The sequence below is a fragment of the Ahaetulla prasina genome, chromosome 1, assembly GCF_028640845.1.
Source record: "Ahaetulla prasina isolate Xishuangbanna chromosome 1, ASM2864084v1, whole genome shotgun sequence".
Lineage (NCBI taxonomy): Eukaryota > Metazoa > Chordata > Lepidosauria > Squamata > Colubridae > Ahaetulla > Ahaetulla prasina.
Genome location: NC_080539.1, coordinates 373,797,351 through 373,813,775, shown reverse-complemented (window position 1 = coordinate 373,813,775; position 16,425 = coordinate 373,797,351). Strand labels below are relative to the sequence as shown.

The 16,425-nt window shown below is 44.3% G+C and overlaps 1 protein-coding gene across 4 annotated transcripts in view; it reads left to right on the top strand.

The window, feature by feature from the left end:
* The window catches only part of LOC131188395 (cathepsin J-like), a 41,750-nt gene extending 34,703 nt beyond the window's left edge, over nucleotides 1-7,047 (top strand). For all 4 annotated transcript variants that reach the window (XM_058163644.1, XM_058163647.1, XM_058163646.1 and 1 more), the window contains 2 exons: nucleotides 1,782-1,937; nucleotides 4,981-7,047. In XM_058163644.1, coding sequence (XP_058019627.1) covers nucleotides 1,782-1,937; nucleotides 4,981-5,145 — 321 coding nt within the window. In that variant the 3' untranslated portion in view covers nucleotides 5,146-7,047. The remainder of the gene's footprint in view (nucleotides 1-1,781; nucleotides 1,938-4,980) is intronic.
* Nucleotides 7,048-16,425: the final 9,378 nt, after the last annotated feature.

Here is a 16,425-nt window from a genome sequence, read left to right as displayed (position 1 = left end):
ATCACTCTCACTGTCCAATTGTAAAGTCAAACGTAATGACCTCAGAGAGACAAACATGTAAACAAGCAATTACAACAAGCCTGAAGGGCCTGGGATCACATCTTTTGGTCAGAGAGACATTTACAATTTCCTGGATTCGGCTTGCAATACGTCTTTTGCAGGAGTCGAGACAAGAATGACTGGAGGAGTCTGAAGGGATCAGGCAAATACGCCACAAGTATGCCTCAAGCAATTCAATCAGAATAGAGCAGGAAGGGACCTTGGAGATCATCTAGTCCAACCCCCTGCTCAGGCAGGACCCTGTACAATTTGAGACAAGTGTCTGCCCAATCTCTTCTTAAAAGCTTCCAGTGATGAAGCACCCACAACTTCTGGAGGGAAGCTGTTCCATTGTTTAATTATTTTCACTGTTAGGAAGTTTCTCCTTAATTCCAAGTTGCTTCTCTCCTTGATTAGTTGCCACCCGTTGTTCTTGTTTTGTCTTCGGGTGCTTTGGAGAATAAGTTGACCATCTGCGGCAGCTCCTCAAATACTGGAATATTGCTCTCATGTTACTTACATGTTTACTCCTTAGTTCTTCCTTTTCTCTAGACTAGCCATACCCACTTCTTGCAACCGTTCATGTTTTAGTCTCCAGGCCTTTAGTCATTTTCGTTGCTCTTCTCTGCACTTTTTCCGAAGTCTCAACATCTTTTTTGTAATGTGACCAAAACTGGATGCTGTATTCAAGGTGTGGCCTTACTAAGCAGGGGTGAAATCTAAAAATTTTCCCTACCGGTTCTGTGGCTGTGGCTTAATTGGTGGGCATGGCTTGGTGGTCAGATGGCTGGGTGGGCGTGGCCAATAACAATAAATAATAAAAATAATAAACAAAGTATAAAAAAACAATAAGAGGTACCAAAAACCAACTTTCACACTTTACACACACACAAAACACAACTGACTCACACGGTAAAAGCAGCTGCACACTTCACACAGCCACAAAAAACTCAAACTTTACATACTCACAACACAACTGACACATACATACACACACAAAATACCACATACAGCTTTCTGAGATTTTGTGTGTTTGTGTAGTTAGAGTGAAACACTACAGAAGCACACCAAATCTCAGAAAGCTGCACAAATATTTTATTTTATTATTAAGGTTTGTGAACTTCAATTCCCAGAGTTCCTCAGCCAGCAAAGCCAGCCAACATTAATCACTCAATGATGAAATAGATTAGCTAAGTTAGATTAGTTCTGTCTGGTGCTAAAAATGAAACTGGGGCTTTCCGGCTGGGAAAAAAACCATGAGGTCGATCAGTAATCAGGTAAGTGTCTTAGACTCTTTTAAAAGGAGGTTTTCTACATGTTTTCTACAGAAAACATGTTTTTTAAGGTTCTGCTGATGAGGAACTCAGGTGAGATCCCCAGAGTAGCCTTTAAATTTTTTTTTTAAGCTTAAAGGCTCTGCCAATCTCAGCTGAGAGGCGGGATCCTCAAAGGCTTTTTTTTACTTTTAAAGGCATGTTTCGGCTGAAGCAAAACCTTCTTTTAAAAGTTAAAAAAAAAAAACCTCTGCTGATGGTGGGGCTCAGCAGAGGCAGGAGGGGCATGGCCAGGGATTTTTGCTACCGGTCCTCCGAACTAGCAGCCGCCATCGCTACCAGATCGCGCGAGCCGGTCCGATCCGGGAGCATTTCACCCCTGTTACTAAGGTTTTAAAAAGAGGTACTTTTAAGCCCTAGAAAGCCTCCGTTTAAGCAAAAGGTAATGTAACTTCATTCTTCTCTCAGACCATTGAAGAATTTAAAAGCATATTGGGAAGTCTTCCTGAGACAGTTGATCCTGACAATGCTTCTCAAGGCGTTCCCCAAGCGCCAGACATTCAGCCGACACCCAAGCCCAAGAAATGTCACCAGAGACGTTACGGCACTTCAAGAAAAGACCAAGTGAGTCCTTGAACAGTCTTGGATAGATAGCTCACTCTAAGCCAGGGGTGTCCAATTCAAGGCCTGTGGGCCGGATCCAGCCCGCAGGGTGCTTAGATCTGGCCTGTGGGGCCGGCCTGGAAATATCAACGGATTGGCCCACAGTGCCTCTGCTGGCCAAAACGGGCCACGCTGGGGCCTCACAAGTCCCCCCATGGACCATTTACGGTCAGCAGAGTGCTGCAGGAGGCCATGGAGGCTGAAAATGGGCCACGCAGGGGCCTCACAAGTCTCTCTCCGCAGCCTGTTTTGGCTAGCAGAGTGCTGCATAAACATATCTCAGGGTTATTCCATAAAAATAAAGTCCAGTTCCAGAATTCCAGGTGATCCTACCTGGCACCTTCAAAAAGGGGGAGGGGCAAAGAAGGGCCCGTAGTCTTCCATAGCCATGGAGAGGTGGACCCTCCCAAAATTATGTTCTGGCACCTCCCTTAAAGTAGGAAGACAACAAAGCCTTTCAGAGGTCTTGGGAAGAGATGTACATTTTTTTTCTTTTTTTCAGCAAAAAGTCCATCAGGGGTTTCCCGCCAGTAAGAGTAACTAAATTAGTATACCAGTGAACTACTGTGGACATATAATATACTGAAAATTATTACTAATATTAAGTCCTCCTCTAGGGCTGTGTCATAGTTAGTAACAAAGATTGATAGATTGTTGGAGTTTTTAGAGACATCTGGAGAAATTGTCAGTTCATTTATGCTCTACTCTATACAAGAGTCAAGCCCTATATCAGCTGGGGACTCTAAATCAGTAGTGGGTTGCAAAACCCCGTTGCTACTGGTTCGCTTGTGCACACATGCACTCTCTTGCGCGCAGTGCTTCTGTGCATGCGCAGAAGCGTCTGACACAGGTGGGTGGAGCCTCCCAACGACACCACCGGTTCACCAATCCGGGTAGAACCAGTAGCAATCCACCACTGCTCTACATGTCTTTAATCTCTACATTATGGAATTGGGACTATTTGTGCCACAAAGTAAACCACCCTGTCTGGAATAGCTGTTTTGAAATTGAAGGGGAAAAAATGCATCTTGAGCCTGTGTCAAACGCCCACCCCGACTATGCCCACCCTTCCGAGGTCAAACACAACCCTGATGTAGCCCTCAATGAAATATAGTTTGACACCCCTACTCTAAACCAAAGATCTTTCCTTTCATGCAGAGAATTCCTGTCTCCATTTTGAACGGGGTCCAATCCTGCCGACTCGTTTCCCCTCAGCTACTTTCAGTCCAGCCTTAACACAAATCACTTGTCTGCTTTGGTCCTGTTTTTGGAGCAATCCACTTCACTTATGACTCAAGTAGTCATATGTCTTTGGCCATGGTAGATATGGAGATGATATACAGGAACTCCTCGACTTATATCCATTCATTTAGTGACCTTTGAGAAGTTACAAAAGCACAAGAACACTTTTTGTACTTCTGACTGTTGCAGCATCCCCATGGTCACGAGATCAAAAATCAGATGCTTGGCAACTGGCATGTACTTATTACGATTGAAGTGTCCCGGGATGTGTGATCACTTTTTGTGACCTTCTGATAAGCAGTTAATGGGGAAGCCAGATTCACTTAACAACCATATTCCTAACTTGGCAACTGTGGTTATTTTTCAGATTATAAGACGCTCCAAACTATAAGATGCACTTAGCTTTTAGGGAGGAAAACAAGAAAAAAAAATCTGCCTCCCAGCAATTTACCTCCTTGCAGCAAACAGCGAACAGCCAGGTCAGTTTCAGCACAGCCTGATTTAGCACGAGCAGCTGATTGGCGATTGGATCAGCCTCCCGGAATACCACCTATGAGCTGTTCCAGGCTGCGGGCATCGCCACTGCCGCCTCTGCACACACCATTTTCGGCCTCGACATGTCCCATTTTCAGCTTTCATGCGTTCCATTTTTGGCCTATTTCAGATGGCGGGGATTGCGCGTGGAGGCGGCAATAGGTGGCAGCGATGGGTGGCAACGGCGATCCCTGCAGCCTGGAACCACTGATTGTCGATATTCCGGGAGGCCAATCCAACTGCCAATTAGCTGCTTGTGCTAAATCAGGCTGTGCTGAAGCTGACCAGGCTGTTTGCTGCAAGGAGGTAAATTGCTGGGAGGCAGAGGCCGAAGTGTGGGTGTGGCTTTGGCAACATTCACTGTATAAGATGCACAGACATTTCCACCCACTTTGGAGGCAGGGGGGGAGTATGTCTTATAAAGCGAAAAATACGGTAATAACAATGGAAAGAAAGGCTGTAAAATGGGGCAAAGCTCAACAACTATCTTGCTTAGCAACAGAAACGTTGGATTCAATTGTGGTTGTAAGTCGAGGACTACCTGTACTAGTTCTGTTTACAATCTACTCTAGGCTCTGCCCTCAAAGCAATGGTGAAATCCAATTTTTTTTTACTACCGGTTCTGTGGGCATGGGTTGGTGGGCATGGTGTGGCTTGGTGGGCATGGCAGGGGAAGGATATTGCAAAATCTCCATTCCCACCCCACTCTGGGGCCAGCCAGAGTTGGTATTTGCCAGTTCTCCGAACTACTCAAAATTTCCGCTACTGGTTCTCCAGAACCTGTCAGAACCTGCTGGATTTCACCCCCTGCCTCAAAGCCATATATTTTCAGCTCAGCTAACTTCATATCACATTTTTTAAAACTTAGCTGATGAAACAAGTTCTATTTCTAAGGAGTCTTTTAGTTTCTCAAATCTGCACCAAAGAAAACCTGTATACTTGCTCCCCCTCTCACCTCAGGAAAGAAATCTTTCAAACTCTGTTTTTCAACTAGTCTTACTGTATTTTCAAGCAATTAAATCCTATTTTCCAGAATTCTTTTGTAAGTTGGCAGGGATGCATGGATTTGGGAGCCAAACCAGGACAATCCTGCCAAACCAAGGCAATAAGTCTGCTTAAGCCTTTATACCCACTTTACAGCAATTTTATCTGTATCTGTTTATTGCCTTTCCTTTAATCGCATAGCTCCATTGTCAAGTCTGAATCACTACGATTATTATTTTAACAGCTGGCTCTCACTTACAGAAGAAAACGGGGCAAGCATCATTCTGAAAATTTGGGAAAGCTTTGTCTAATATCCAGCAACGGCACCAAGAAACTGTTAGGAAGGAGGTGTGGGTGTATAAGCCGTTATCGTCGTCGTTGCCAAAAATGTTGTAAGCTGGCTTTGTAGTCAAGACAAGACTGTGACTCAAGATCTCTTATAATAATGTAAGCAGGATTAAATAGAATCTAGCAGATTTCCCATCTGCCAGGGAAACAGGTTCCCCCAGGATAGAGCTCTCTCTCACTTTTTGCTCTAATACTTAGTTTCCTCATATTTCTCCCCTGTCCTGCAACATGATATTTAAGTCCGATATGCTGTTTCATCTTTTTAAAACTATAGTGGATAAATCCATTAGAAAAATACAGAACAAATGTTTAGGGAAACAAGAGGAAAATAGCCTGAAAGCAGGACATTTGGAAGTGTCCCTTTTAATGTCCCTCTCCTTTTTAATATTTTTGTTTGATCGTTGTGGTTCATAACTTTTTGTTTAAAAAAACCCGCAAAAGCATTTTGAACCGCAGCTTCCTTTTGCTTTCTCTGGGAAAGTAGGTAAGACATTGTTCTTTTGACTATGTCCCGTCTCCAGAGCTCAGGCCATTCAAAACTTAACCTCAAATTATAAGCAACCCTTGATTTACAACCATAATTGAGTCTGGAATTATAGTTGTAAGTCAACGTGGACATTAAGTGGGTCACCATGGACTGGACACATCTTTACATATTTTGCAGTGGCTGTTAAGGAATGCCATGTTTAATCAAATGCAGTAATCATTAACCAAATCCGTTATACCCGATGGGCATTTTTATTGGAAACTGGAAATAAATACCGGAAAATTGCAAAAAATGTCAAAAATTGTTTGTGTGACCATGGGATACTGCAAAAAGCAGTAAATGTGAGCTGCTTGCTAAGCACCCAAAGTGCAATCACATAACTGCATGTGTTTTGTATTGAGATTGTTGTTATTTCAAAATTGGGTGGCAAGAACCTTATGGGCTTCTTTCATAAATCTGAATGACCCATTGTAAATAGAGGACTAGTTTTCAGTTCAGCTCAGCCTATTTGGTCCCTAAACTGTCAATATTAGGGTTTATTGTTTTTTAAAAGCTTTATTTTACCGTTTGTGATATATTTTCTAACGGAAATTTTATTTCAGCCCAATTCTATATTATTTTATCTGGATCTTCCTAGATATTTCTTGACTGACTTTTTCCAATGTCCATTGCTATCAATTTCTCCAAATTTGTTAAGAATTAGCAAACTTAAATTTTAATAAAATTGTTAATTGTGCCTGTTATAACTATTACATATGGCCACTTCATTTCACGGTTATTATTACTCTTCTGATGCAAATTAAGTTTATTGGATCTGAAAAGCAATATGAATTTGGCGAAAGGCAAAAGTGTGATTTGGAAAGTGCATGGGTGCATATGTAGCATAAAGATTTTATCCTGCTTTTATTAATGTAGTTTGTAAGTCATTTAAGGTAGTGAACATACATAATACTCCTATTTCCCTACAGAAAGCAGGTGGGTTGGGCTGCGAGGGACAGACAGACCGAAAGTAACCTAGTTGGTTTTTGGCAGAAAACCTCAGGCAGAACTAGAATTCAGTTTCTAGCATTCAGAATTCTGAATCCAGCACCTCAACCACTATACCAAACTGGTACTCCTATTGGGAATACTTTATCAAACATATTTTTTCCTGAATTGTGTGGGTAGTTGCACAAGCCCAGGAAAATACCCAGTTACATTAAGGTTATGTACATTTTGCCTTTTGAATTTGGATAAATTTTATAATTTATCAGGATGTTATAAAATGTGCAGGTAAAACCTTGCTTTGAATTATACTTTTGCTTTTCCTTCACCTGAATTTTACTTGTACACAATTGTATTGGGCAAATTTTAATGGAAAAAATATTTCTATACCACCAACTGCATGGTACATATCTAATCACTTTAGTTTTGTCTGCAATATTTTTGTGCCACAACTTGTTTTTCATAAATGGGAATGTTTTTTTTTTGCTTTGAATTTTGAAATAAATTTTTGAAATTATGTATTTGTGTGTTTATTCCAACAGTCATTTTCTTTTGCACTCGTATTATCTTGGTTTCAGGAAGATTTAGAAAACTAATTTTCAAACTACTTATCCACTTACTTATTCTTTGAATGTATGAATAAATAAAATGGCTTTATCAAGGCAAATTACTGTACATGGGAGATTTCCCAGGTTTTTTTTCTCATAAGAGCAACCTTGTGAGATAGGTGGACTGAAAGAAACTCCTCAAAGACCATTCACTGATCTCTTCAGTCAGCTGTGGCTGTGACACTAAATCTAACTGAAAGCCAACACTGTAAGAACTTGCTATACAAATTCCTGCTTTCCATAGACAAGACAGGACTCTATTGCTCCTGTCCCATAACTAAGAATCGGAAGCAGAGTTTGAACAGTCTTACCTTTTACTGAAAGTTGGAAAGCTCTTCTCATAAAAGAACAAGTTAATATAAGACTTGATGGCATGTAATCAATTAAAAAAACATCAGTTAAGAAGCATTAAGTCATTAGATCTATACTTTTCTTGTGTAAGTGAGACTAATTCATACTTATATTTTCAGTCTTGTAATCAATTTATTTCTGCCCACTGCCAGCAGTTCGATCCAGATTGGCTCAAGGTTGACTTAGCCTTCCATCCTTCCTAAGTCAGTAAAATGAGGACCCAGACTGTTGGGGGCAAGAGGCTGACACTATAAACTGCTTAGAGAGGGCTGTAAAGTGCTATGGGGCAGTATTTAAGTGTAAATGTTATTGCTTGCTGAACAAAAACTTCTTAGGTTTCTGTAGCACCAACTCAACAAATTAAAAAGAAATGCTGAACCCATTTTGTATTAAGCCAAGAAAACAGCACAGAGGTCTCTGCTAGTCAACAGGATTCAAGTTTAACCTCGACAGATTTATACAGTACAGCCCAATTCAATTAGTTTCTTTGAAATGTTTGTTCTTAAGTATTTGTTTAGTCTCTGTATTGAACTTCCTCTCCAAGCACTTTTCTGTTTTCAATTAATTTGTTTTTTCATTGAGGTCGTGATGTTGCTACAGTAATGATATTCTCAATTATTCTCTACACCACAATCTGTGGTTTATTTGGAAAATAGCATTTACTTGGGCAGCATTCCAACATCTGAAAAGAATTGTGGTTGTAAGTTGAGGACTACCTGTATTTACTTTTGCTTATGATACTTTGATTAAGTGCCTTTCCTGTTCTACTTCCTGAACTTTTACTATTGTTTCTATTTATTCCTTTAAGTTTATTTTTAGTGTCGTAGAATAAAAAAAACACCTATGGAATTGGAAGGGACCAGAAAGACCTTATGAGATCATTGGGGGTGAAAGAGATTCACCAGCCTAAAGTCACCAAGCAACTTTTAAGAGATAAAGATGGTCTCGAACTCAAGATCTTCCTGCTTCTAGCCAATAACCTTAACCTCCCTTCCACAGCTGCTCATTACAGTTCCTAACAGAGCTATTTCTTTTTAATCTTAAAATAATAATTTGATAATACATTGTGTATCTAAGAGCACAGGGCACTCCAGCAATCTGTTGCGTAACTAGTAAAACACCTTCTTCTCTAATACAGAATGTCTTCTCCACTGAACTGTGGAAGAAAACCATTTCCTTGTCCCAAAGGTGTTTTTTTCCAAAAGGCAATTGGGCTTTCTTTCTTTTTTCTTAGAATGTTGTACCTTGATGAACGTATCTTTTCTTTTATGTACACTGAGAGCATATGCACCAAGACAAATTCCTTGTGTGTCCAATCACACTTGGCCAATAAAAATTCTATTCTATTCTATTCTATTTCTTTTTTCTTTGAAAACCTTTCACTTCTCAAGGTTACGACTGATCCTCTGAGTACTAATGACCAAATGACTGCAAAGAATACAAATCCATTCCCTGGCAGTCAGTTAGAACTGAAGAAGCTTCTTATATGAGAAGTGAAACATTTTCAAGAAAAAAACAAGAATGTCCAGTTGCCTTTTGGACCTGACCCAACTGAAGGTCCCAAGACCTGCTTTTTCCATTCTCTAAAATGCTGGGCACCTTTGGGACCACCATGACATGGATAATTCAGACTCTCTATAGATATTCTCCCTTCTCTTAGTTTTCTTCTCTGGAGCTTTAAGGCAATCTGAAAAGCATTGTACTATATCTGGACTTCAGTAAAGCATTTGATAAAGTAGACCATAACCTACTACTAGATAAAGTAGAAAATGTGGGTTAGACAGCACCACCACCAGATGGATTCGTAACTGGCTGACCAACGACTCAACGTGTAGTCCTCAACGGAATTACATCCACATGGAGGGAAGTATGCAGTGGAGTACCCAAGGCTCTGTTTTAGGCCCAATACTCTTCAACATCTTCATCAATGACTTGGACGACGGGATAGATGGGGAACTCATCAAATTTGCAGATGACACCAAGCTGGCAGGAATAGCCAACACTCCAGAAGATAGGCTCAAGTTACAGAAAGATCTTGACAGACTTGAACATTGGGCGCTATCTAACAAAATGAAATTCAACAGTGAAAAAAGTAAGGTTCTACATTTAGGCCAAAAACAAAATGCACCAGTACCGATATGTGGTACCTGCTCAATAGTAGTACCTGTGAGAGGGATCTTGGAGTCCTAGTGGATAACCATCTAGATATGAGCCAGCAGTGCAGCAGCTGTTAAAAAAGCCAACACAGTTCTGGGCTGCATAAACAGAGGGATAGAATCAAGATCACGTGAAGTGCTAGTACCACTTTATAATGCCTTGGTAAGGCCACACTTGGAATATTGCATCCAGTTTTGGTCGCCACGATGTAAAAAAGATGTTGAGACTCTAGAAAGAGTGCAGAGAAGAGCAACAAAGATGATTAGGGGACTGGAGGATAAAACATATGAAGAACGGTTGCAGGAACTGGGTATGTCTAGTTTAACAAAAAGAAGGACTAGGGGAGACATGATAGCAGTGTTCCAATATCTCAGGGGCTGCCACAGAGAAGTGGGAGTTGGGCTGTTCTCCAGAGCACCTGAGGGTAGAACAAGAAGCAATGGGTGGAAACTGATCAAGGAAAGAAGCAACTTAGAACTAAGGAGAAATTTCCTGACAGTTAGAACAATTAATAAGTGGAACGACTTGCCTTCAGAAGTTGTGAATGCTCCAACACTGGAAATTTTTAAGAAAATGTTGGATAACCATCTGACTGAGATGGTGTAGGGTTTCCTGCCTGGGCAGGGGGTTGGACTAGAAGGCCTCCAAGGTCCCTTCCAACTCTGATGTTATGTTATGTTATGTTAATCTGAAAAGCATTGTACTATATCTGGACTTCAGTTATAAAAGGAAAACACCCAGGGTGGGTAAGTTGGGAGTAAAATTTGTGTGTGGGAGGGCAAAAACAGGAATTTGCAGTTGAGGTGGAGGAGTAATTATCAGCTCAACCAGCAACTGATGATAAGGGAGGAGCAGACAAACTGAAAACAGCCCAGCAGCTTCACTCAGAAGTTCCAGCCAACTTCCTTTCTTTTCTACCCCAGCAGAGTCTGAGAGACGGCCAAGCCAATGCTTGGCGTCAATGTAGACAGTAGTTGATAAAGCAACAGATGGTGAATTTTAGTCCAGTCTTTAGACATGAAAATCAGCTGGATGACTTTGGGCCAATCACAGGGAGACATGCGAGTTCCAGTTCCACCTTAAGCATGAAAGCCAACTAGGTGTTTTGGGGCCTATCCCAAAGGTGCTTTTATTCAAGAGGCAACTGATCTTTCTGGGTTTTTCTTTGAAGCCATTTCACTTCTCATCCCAGAAGCTTCTTCAGCTCTGACTGGATGGTGGGGAAGGAAAGGATTTAACTTCCTTGTAGACAAGCTGGTCATTTGCATCCTTTGAGAGAATCATTAAGGCCACTTGGAGGTTTATCTGTGTCATCAGGATCACCTGAGTGGTGCAAATAGGTGGGGCGCCTTCTTGGAACTGCTGAAAGGACTGTATTGTAGACTGGAGATAGATGATGTTGTATCCCACCCCACCCTTTGTTGAGGGTTCTCCAAGTGACCTCAACAACTCCAAAGAATGCAAATGACCAGCTTTGTCTGCAAGGAATATAAATCCTTCCATTCCCCACCATTCAGTCAGAACTGAAGAAGCTTCTTGAATGAGAAGCGAAACATCCTCAAAGGTAGTCCAGCGCCTCTTGAAAAAAGCACCTTTGGGACAACCATGGCCTGGATGACTGAGAATCTCCATAGACATTTTGGGTTTATTCCTCTCTCAGCCCAATCCTCCTCAGAAGGTTGTTGTTGTGGGGGAAAATAAGAGGCAGAAGTAAAAAGGTATATTTGCTGCCCTGAGTTACTTGATGGAAGTAATAAAGGCAGGACAGACATCTAATATATAAACAAACCCAAGAATGGATTCTTTAGGAATAAGATAAATACTGGTATGACTTTAGGATAAAATAACAAGGGTTAGTAACACATGGTTAAGGTAGGAAATCAGATTGTTAATTTTATATAATAAAAGCCTCGCTGGAAACACAGGGGAGACAAAAAAGAGTCTAATCTCCGCCCCCACGACAAAAATGACCCAACTGAAGATCCCAAGACCTGCTCCAATATGGTGGGTAAGTCGAGTTTTTTGGAAAGCGCCCCCTTTCTGTTAAGTTCGGGAAGTAACGAGGCTGGAGACCAGGGTGGTGACAACAGCTCTTTAATATAGGGTGAACCCAGCAACAGGCTGGGGGAAAAACCTCTCCTTTTATACAGTTCTGCTGGAGGCTTCGTCCAATCAGCAACGTGCTGATTTCCCGCTCAAATATTTAAAGGTACAAACATGAATACATAACACTCCTCCCCTCCCAGAAAACACTTTGCCTCTATTTACATATTTATTTACATGTTATTTTTCGACGTAGTCACGCAAATAACCTGGGCGTCCTAGTTCTTTCTGACCCGCGGTTCAGTTCTGGGTGGTGTTTTGAGCTGGTCGGAGGGGCTGTTTTCTCCTCCCAGCTCTTTCTCTGGGCCAACGGGCTCCGGATTATTGGCCGACTCTTTTTCTTGGCCATCCGGCCTTGGATTAATTTTGGAATTTTCCCTGCTGCTTCCCTCGGGGACCTGATGGCGTCGCTGGAACTCTGGGACCTCAGCTAAGTCTTGCGCCTCCCCCGGGTCATTGTCAGCTGTGGATTCAAAGTGGTATTGGTCATTATCTGTCTCTTTTGGTTCGGTTTGGTCAGTTATCCGTTTCCTTAACTGATCTATGTGGCGCCGCCACCGGTTGTCCGTAGCTCTACCACGTATGATTTTGGGCCGGTTATCTTTATTATTTGTCCTGCGAACCAACTAGGGCCGTCCCCATAGTTTCGGGCCCACACCCGGTCGCCTATGCTCATTTCCCTTGTCTTTTCTAGTTCCCCCTTGTAACCCTCCGGTGTGTAATGGGGGTTCAAGCGGTCAAGTGGGCACCGGAGTTTCCGTCCCATTAGCAATTCGGCTGGGCTTTTCCCGGTGGCCGTGCTTGGGGTTCTGTGCTGGACAGCTAGGAAAAAGTCTATTTTTGTTTGCCAGTCACCTGGCTTGAGCCTGGACAATGCCTCCTTAGCGCTCCGGACGGAACGCTCTGCAAGGCCATTCGACGCAGGGTGGAAAGGCGCAGAGAGGGCATGTCGGATGCCTTCCTCTGCCAGGTATTCTTCAAACTGGGCTGCCGTGAATTGGGGCCCATTGTCGGACACCAGAGTGTCCGGCAACCCGTGAGTTGCGAATAGGTGGCGAGGGTTGCGATTACTGCTCGGCCGTAGTGGACTTCATGAGTATGATCTCCAACCATTTGGAAAATGCATCAACAACCACTAGGAACGTTTGGCGTGGAAAGGGCCAGCAAAATCAATGTGGATTCTTGACCAGGGACCCTGGGGCTTTTCATTCTCTGACTGGGGCCGCTGGGGTAGAGGTCTGGACTCTGGCAAGCTTGGCATTTCCCTACCCTCTCAGCAATCTCTGCGTCCATGAGTGGCCACCATACATAGCTTCTAGCTAACCCCTTCATCCTTACGATCCCTGGGTGACCCTCGTGGAGTAGGTCCAATACCTTTCCCCTTAATTTATCAGGAATTATTACACGATCACCCCATAATAGGCACCCCCCTTGAGCCCTGAGCTCATCTCCTTTTTTAACAAATTCTTTGGACCGTTCGCGGCGCAGGCGGCCACCCTCTCTCTACCCAACCGAGTACAGTGGTTAACACATTCTCCGGGTATGATGCCCGAGCCACTTCCTTAGATGTGACTGGGCCAGAGTCCAAAGAGTCAATAAGTAGGATGGGCGTCCCCGGAGTGGGGTCTTCGGTCGCCCCTGGTAGTGGGCATCGGCTTAACGCGTCTGCATGCCCCACTTCTTTTCCTGGTCGATGCTGCAGCTTGTACGAGTAAGGCCAAGAATATAGTCCATCGGGTCAAACGTGATGAAAGTGCCACAGGCGTTGCGGTCGCCAGCCAGTACCCCTAGTAGCGGTCTGTGGTCAGTCACGATTTCAAAATTCCGCCCAAAAACATACTCGTGGAATTTTTTGACCCCTGACACAATGGCTAGTGCTTCTTTGTCTAATTGGCTGTAGTTCCTCTCTGGGGAGGACATCGTCTAGAGTAGAACGCTATAGGGGCTTCTGTGCCGCTTTGAAGTCTATGGCTGAGTACAGCCCCACCCCATAAGGGAGGCATCGCAAACCAGCACTAGGGTAATGAGTCGTGATATTGATGAGCAGGCTATCACTTGAGAGCAGGTTCTTTACTGCTTCAAAAGCCCTATTTTCTGACTTTCCCCAAGACCAAACAGTATTTTTCCTAAGAGCCTATGCAGCGGTTCCAAGAACGGTTGCTTTGTTCTTTAAAAAGACCGCAGAAAATTAACCAATCCCAGGAATGCCTGCAGCTCTGCTTTGTTTTTGGGCGCTGGAGCCTTCCTAATTGCCTTAACCTTGCTCTCAGTAGGGTGAATTCCTTTCTTGTCTATCCGTAGCCCAAGAAATCGAGATTCACCCCAATCTGGCATTTGTTTGCCTTGACTTTTAATCCGCTGTCCGAAAATCCCCAAAACCTTTCTTAAACGCTTCCCCAATTCCTCCATGTTTTCCCTGAAATTAGGACATCATCAAGTAGGAACTACCCTGGGAGCCCTGCAGTAGTCGTTCCATCAGGTTTTGAACAGCCCTGGTGCCACACTGACCCCAAATTGCAATCGGGTGCACTTGAATGCCCCCTGTGCGCTACAATCGCTTGGGCTTCGCCAGCGGCGCCTACTGGCAGTTGTTGGTAGGCTTGGGCCAAGTCTAACTTTGCAAAGACTTGCCCTTGCCCCAAAGAGTGCAATAAGTGTTGCACCACGGAACCGGGTAAGCGCTTTTCTGTAAGGCTTTGTTAAGCGCCGCCTTGTAGTCAGCGCAAATTCTAATTGACCCGTCCGGTTTTATGGGGTGACGATTGGCGCCTCCCACTTTGGCGTGATCGACTGGCACCAAAATCCCTGATTTATGAGCTTGTCCAGCTCCTTATCGATTTTGGTTTTAGGGCAAAGGGACCTCCTCGCTTAAGCCTAATGGGGGCTACCTGGGGTCTAAGTTGAAGGAAATAGGGGTCCCTTGTACTTGCCCAGGCAGTCCTTGAAGACATCTTCGAACTCGTTAAAGAGAATGTCTTTCAGGTTGCAGTCACTTCTGTAGATGCCAGTCACTCCCATGCCCAGGGCACGAAACCAGTCTAGTCCCAACAGACTGGGCAGAGTTCCTTCGACGATCGTGATGGGCAGGGTCTTCTTGTGAGGGCCGATGACTCGGACGGAGGTGGTCCCTCGAACAGGGATGCGATTCCCTGGTAGTCGTGGACTCGTAGCCGTTGTGCTTGCAGGTGGCGCCGCGACGGACGGCAGCGACTTCCAAAGTGTCCCAGGACATGATGGTGATCGCTGATCCCGTGTCTACTTCAAGCCGCACCGCACTCTATTTTTGGCTGGTGAAGATCTTCTTCTCCACTTTGCCGAGGCGCGCCTATGACCACAGTTGTTTGGTTGAATCCGCTTTTTTGTTTGAGCCAATCGCGGGTCGCCTTTGCCGATTCCGCCTGATTGGCCGATTTGAATTTTCGGCGGGAAGGTTGGGCCGCCGACAAACTTGAGCTAGGTGCCCTTTCTTCCCACACCGCACATGTCGCTCTTTAAACTTGCAGCGCTGGCGCTGGTGTTGACCCCCGCAGCTTCCGTGATTCGCCCCGGTCCCCTTTGTCGCTCGCGCGCAGACCCTTCCTCATCTTCACCGCCGGATTCGGTCTGAACCTCCTCCTGGTGCACCGGAGCTTTCGCCGCCTTTTGTGGACCGGCTTGCAGCGCCTCTGCCGCTTGGGAGGATGATTTCATGTGCTCTGGCTTCGCCCAGAGCGCTGGCAGCGTTAGGTTGCTTTGCTAGCAGCCGCCAGAAACGGATGTCTTTGACCTCGGATGAGTTGCTCGAGAGCACCTCGCCCAGGTCACGGTATCCGCAGTCCTTGGACGCCTTCAGGGCGCCATGTAGTCACCGGCGGACTCGCCTCCATCTGCCTTCGCCCGAATTCAAACCGCCGCACGACGGACGGCGCGGCGTGCAAATGGTTTTTAGCAAAGTCTGCAGAGTTGGCCACGACACCGACTGCAACGGCGTTGGTTTCTGCCAGGGCTTCCGCGATCGATGACCTCCGACCGCAATGGCTTAAGAAATAAGCCCTTTGTTGTCTGGAACCCGCAGTTCGTTGGTTTCTAGAAAGCTCAAACGGGTCATATCGCCCCCATTTCTCTTAGCCGGTCGAACGGTGCGGGCGGAGTGTAACTGGCCATCTCCGCTTTTCTGCCCTGATTTGCTGGGTTCGGCCATCGTGCTTCAGCTCGGTTCTGGTTCTCCTCAGCCTCGAGATCCCACCTCGCCGCCAATGTTAAGTTCTGGAAGTAACGAGGCTGGAGACCAGGGTAGTGACAACAGCTCTTTAATATAGGGTGAACCCAGCAACAGGCTGGGGAAAACCTCTCCTTTTATACAGTTCTGTTGGAGGTTTGACCAATCAGCAACGTGCTGATTTCCCGCTCAAATATTTAAAGGTACAAACATGAATACATAACACTTTAATCACAAAGGATTGGCATTTTTCTGTAAACAGTACGCCTGAGGTCATTATTAGATCATGATCCTCAGCCTGGAGAGTCTGAGGAGCTTTTACTTGCATTTCTCTCAGGAGCTTATTCCTCAGGCAACATTGTTTCTGTTTTGAGGGATCTAAAGACTGTTGTCAGAATCGATGGTTCCTAAAACCAATAAAATTTTCTGATACAGGAACAATGTAATGTATCT